At 52.5% G+C, this 4,505-nt stretch overlaps 1 protein-coding gene across 1 annotated transcript in view; it reads left to right on the forward strand.

Annotated features, from left to right (window-relative positions):
- C1QL1 (complement C1q like 1) overlaps positions 1–3,573 on the forward strand; it is an 8,192-nt gene extending 4,619 nt beyond the window's left edge. Inside the window, exon 2 of the mRNA XM_032270008.1 lies at positions 2,884–3,573. Within this exon, the coding sequence (XP_032125899.1) occupies positions 2,884–3,063 (180 nt within the window). The 3' untranslated portion in view covers positions 3,064–3,573. The remainder of the gene's footprint in view (positions 1–2,883) is intronic.
- Positions 3,574–4,505: the final 932 nt, after the last annotated feature.

Consider the following 4,505-nt stretch of genomic DNA (forward strand, 5'->3'; position numbering starts at 1 on the left):
AAAAAAAAAAAAAAAAAAAAAAAAAAAAAAAGCCAGATGTGATGGTGGGTGCCTGTAATTTCAGCTATTCAGGAGGCTGAGGTAAACTTCTGGGAAGCGGAGGTTGCAGTGAGCCAAGATCGCGCCACTGTACTCTATCCTGGGCAATAGAGCGAGACCCTATCTCAAAAAAGAAAAACCCCTGGTGGTGGCAGATGGCACCCTGGCTATCCTTTCTGGCCCCCTAATACCTTTCACAACACAGAGCAGAGTGCCTGGCACAGTGGGAGCACAGTAAATGTGTGAACCCAAGTGTCCCCCATGGGCCAGGCTGGCTCCCCTGTGGGAGCCACATCTTCACACCTAAGACCCCAGCATTGATCTGAGGGCAGGGACATGTTTCCTGGATACCCCCTCACCCAGTTCCCTTGGTCAGACCATTGCCTCAGTTTCCTCTCCTGGCAGCCATTAAGGAACTCATTCTACAGCGCTCCCTCATGACAAGGCCCAGACCTGCTTTCCTGCTTCCTTGGCAACCTCAATTCCCCACACTTCCCCTTGGACCCCAGGAAGAGCTGCAGGCCTCAACTATCTCCAGTCAGGCAGAGAATTGGGACCCCTGGGTTCTATTCCTGGATCCCCTACCGTCTGAGGATGGAAGGGCATAAATTCTCTCTGCCTCCATGGATAATTAGGATAATTACGGCAACAATCATGGTGATGAATAAATAATAAACATAAGCATAACAGTTCTGATGCAGTCACATCACCAGGAGATTCCTGATGACAGATGACTCTGTTCCAGTGGATTTGGCTATTAAGGAGCACACTGTTTTAATGAGTTAAGGCTAAATTAATATGGGCAATAAAAATAATTGTTATTAGTAGTAATTTATTAGCAAAGATAATGAAATGCATGTGTAATAATAAATACTACCAGGATTAGGGCTCAGGGAACAATACAGAAGTTGGCTGCTTGCTTTCAGCTCTTCCCTAATAGCTCAAAGCCCCATCAAGAGCAAAATTTTTTTTCTACATCATCAAAAGACTTTTACAGAGGTGGCAGTAGTGAGGCAACATCTTCTCATCCATTTTCTAGACAGAGAAACTGACCTCCTTTGCAGACAGCACCTCCTCCCTCACTTATCCCCCCCAACCTTTAACTAGACCAGTGTTCCCAGCTAAGCACACACAGAGTTTCTTCTCAAGCTGGGGAAGAAGAGGCTGAGGGAAGAGAAGGGGCTGGAGATGGGTTTTAAACGGAGGCCCACATGCAAATATGTCCAGTCCTCTTCACCGCAGCATCGTGGTTGAGTCAGCAGCTCTGGCACAGCTGACCTGCAGTGCTGCCTCCAGCCCAGGAGAGAGGATAGGCCCCTCCCCTAATTTGGCTTGGTTCTACCCAGACTTCAGACCTGGGGCATGGGATGGTAAGCTGCCTTCAGAGAAGGGACAGGATAGAGAGGGGCCATGGAGAAACCTGGCTGAGAGGACCCCACTCAGTACAGCCTCCCCTTACCATAACCCATGGTCCTGGAGAGGGCCTTTCTCTTCCAGGTCTCTACCCCGGATACCCTGGAGAGGCCCCATCTTCACACTCAGGCCTTGTGTTTCCATAGCTGTTAGAAGAATTTCTGTAGATCATTTGTTCACCACCATACAATCTCTCTCTCTCTTTTTTCTTTTTCTTTTTTCTTTTTTTTTTTTTTTTTTTTTTTTGAGACTGAGTCTCTGTCTCCCAGGCTGGAGTGCAATGGCACAGTCTTGGCTCACTTTAGCCTCTGTCTCCTGGGTTCAAGTAATTCTCCTGCCTCAGCCTCCTGAGGAGCTGGTATTACAGGCGTGTGCCACTACGCCTGGCTAATTTTTGTATTTTTAGTAGAGACAGGGGTCTCACCAAGTTGGCCAGGATGGTCTCGAACTCCTGACCTCAGATGATCCACCCTCCCAAAGTGCTGTGATTACAGGCGTGAGCCACCACGCAATCTCTTATGATTACAGTCAGAGCCCCCAAAAGTGACAGCAGGCTCCAAGCCCAAATACTGGTGCTCCCTTGACCCATTATCCTGCCTGTCCCTCCCTATCTCCCATCAAGGCAGGGACTAACAAGGATGTCACATTAGACTGAGAATCCCAGAGAGAAGTAAGGCCTGGATTCCATTCTTCTCACTCACTTCCTTTCTACCACACTGGGGTGAGGCAGGAGGGGCAACAAGTCCTCTTTGGGTAGGCAGTGACAGTATCTAGCTACAGCTCCACAGAGGCTGGCACCCAGACCCCTTCTAAACGCTGGGAGGCCTTCTGTCTGGCCATGCTTTTCCGTCTGGCACTGCTGCAGCATGAGAGACTCTACAATGCACCTCAGACCAAAGACCTGGCCCTGGTTCCAGGGTGGTTGCTGACTGGCAGCCTGGCATTGGTCCAGCCACCTCACCTGTGGGGCCAAGGTGTGCCCTTGTGTCCATCCACTGACATAAGATCCAGTGGGTGTGGCTGAAGCAATGGCATCATTATGATAGCAGAGAGAAAGGAATGATGAGAGAAGGGAAGGCCCTCCATCCCCTGGAGGTACAGAGAATTCCTCTTTTCAAGGAAGGGCTTCCAGGCTTCCTGGACGTATTGAGGTTCTTGCCAGCGGGATGGAAAGCCCCACAGGAGTTAAGGAGGAAGACTCTGCCTTGACTCCCATTCAGGCCCAGATCAGACCTGCCCTAGAAATCCAGGGCTCCCCTCTGACCCTCTCCTGAAACAAGTTATGTATGATTGGAAGGGGGTCAGATGGGATGAGGTGAGGCTGGAGGCCAGGTTTCAGGGTCCCCGATCCTCCCCACGGGACTGCCTCACCTCCCTCCCTTCTCGTCCTCCTTCCCCTCTCGCCCTCCCTCCTGTGTCCCCCACCCGCAGGTGCGGGCCAGTGCTATTGCCCAGGACGCAGACCAGAACTACGACTATGCCAGCAACAGCGTGATCCTGCACCTGGACGCCGGTGACGAGGTCTTTATCAAGCTCGACGGAGGCAAAGCGCACGGCGGCAACAGCAACAAATACAGCACGTTCTCCGGCTTCATCATCTACTCCGACTGAGCCCCCCATGTCTCCCTCCACCCACGTCCCTCACCCCCTGGGGTCCCCTCCGGGTGAGGCAGGCGATGACCTGCTCTCCCCCGCCCACCTGCTCGCCGCCCGGCCCTCCCCGGCTATGACGCCCCTGGCCAGCGCTCACCACCGCCTGGGCCACAGCTAGGCCCTCCCGCCGGCTCGCTGCAGAGCTGGGCCCAGCACATAAAGCACCCGGTCCCGGTCCCGGTTTCCGGGAGCCGGGGTTGACCGCACCCGCCTGGCCCGCACTGTATATTTGTACAATAGGACTGTTTACTGCCCACCCCGCCTGCCAGCCCGCCCCTGCCTGGGGAGAGTTCGCAGCGGCGGGGTTGCTTCCTGCGCTCTGAGATGAGCTGCCCTCGGCCCCCTCCGGGGTGGTGTGCCTGGGGGAGGGGGGAGTTGGGGACTGGATAGCTTCCCAGCACCCTCAGAGCCCCCGCCCGGCTGTGCCCCGTCTGACCAAAGCTATAATAAAAACATTTCCACCCCGCAGGGGTTTCAGTCTGTGCCCTGGGGTGGGCTGCAGGAGGGGCCGAGGACCGTGCCCTCCTCCAGATTAGGATGGAGTCTGGTGGAAGTTTCTAGGGGAAACCAGCTGCCAGAGCTAGAGTTGCTCCAGGAGGACATTGCCAAAGGGCTCGATGCCCACCACAGCTCAAGTGGGTCTAGGCAGCTGGGAGGGGAAGCAGCCCAGTTACTTCATCATCTTCCATGATGGACAAGTACCATTTTTGCCTTGCTGAAAGTGGCATCAGCATTCCATAGGCACAGGTGATCTTTAAACTAGGAGACCTGGGTCCTTCCCTGGGCCACCGTGTATGATCCTGGACAAGTCACTTCTCTCAACTCAAGTTGGGATTAGTGACAGCCATAGCAAGAAACATGCTTTGGACTAAAGGCTGGTTGACCTTGGTCTATGCACTTGACCTCTGTGCCTCAGTTTTCTCATCTATAAACATAGGTAAGGAGACCTACCTCACTTGACTGAGGATTAGAGGCATATTTTTATGTGCTCAATAAACATAGCTTTTATTATTTATACATAACTTTAACTGTTGCAAAAGGCTTTCAAGTATGTCATCTCAAGTTTTCCAAACAGCCCTGAGAGGTTGGACACAGATTTTATTTTTGCAGGGAGATTAAATATCTTGCTTACACAGTTTCTAAGTTCTGTGATTGCACTTGAAAATCCAAGACATGACCAGGCACAGTGGCTCACACTTGTAATCCCAGCACTTTGAGAGGTTGAGGCAGGAGGATCACTCGAAGTTAGGAGTTTGAGAACAGCCTAGCCAACATGGTGAAACCCTGTCTGTACTAAAAATACAAAAATTAGCTGGGCATGGTGGCAGGCGCCTGTAATCCCAGCTACTTGGGAGGCTGGAGAATCGTTGGAACCCGGGAGGTGGAGGTTGCAGTGAGCC

The sequence above is a fragment of the Sapajus apella genome, unplaced genomic scaffold (assembly GCF_009761245.1).
Source record: "Sapajus apella isolate SASKATOON/1434 unplaced genomic scaffold, GSC_monkey_1.0 scaffold201, whole genome shotgun sequence".
NCBI classification, from domain to species: Eukaryota; Metazoa; Chordata; class Mammalia; order Primates; family Cebidae; genus Sapajus; species Sapajus apella.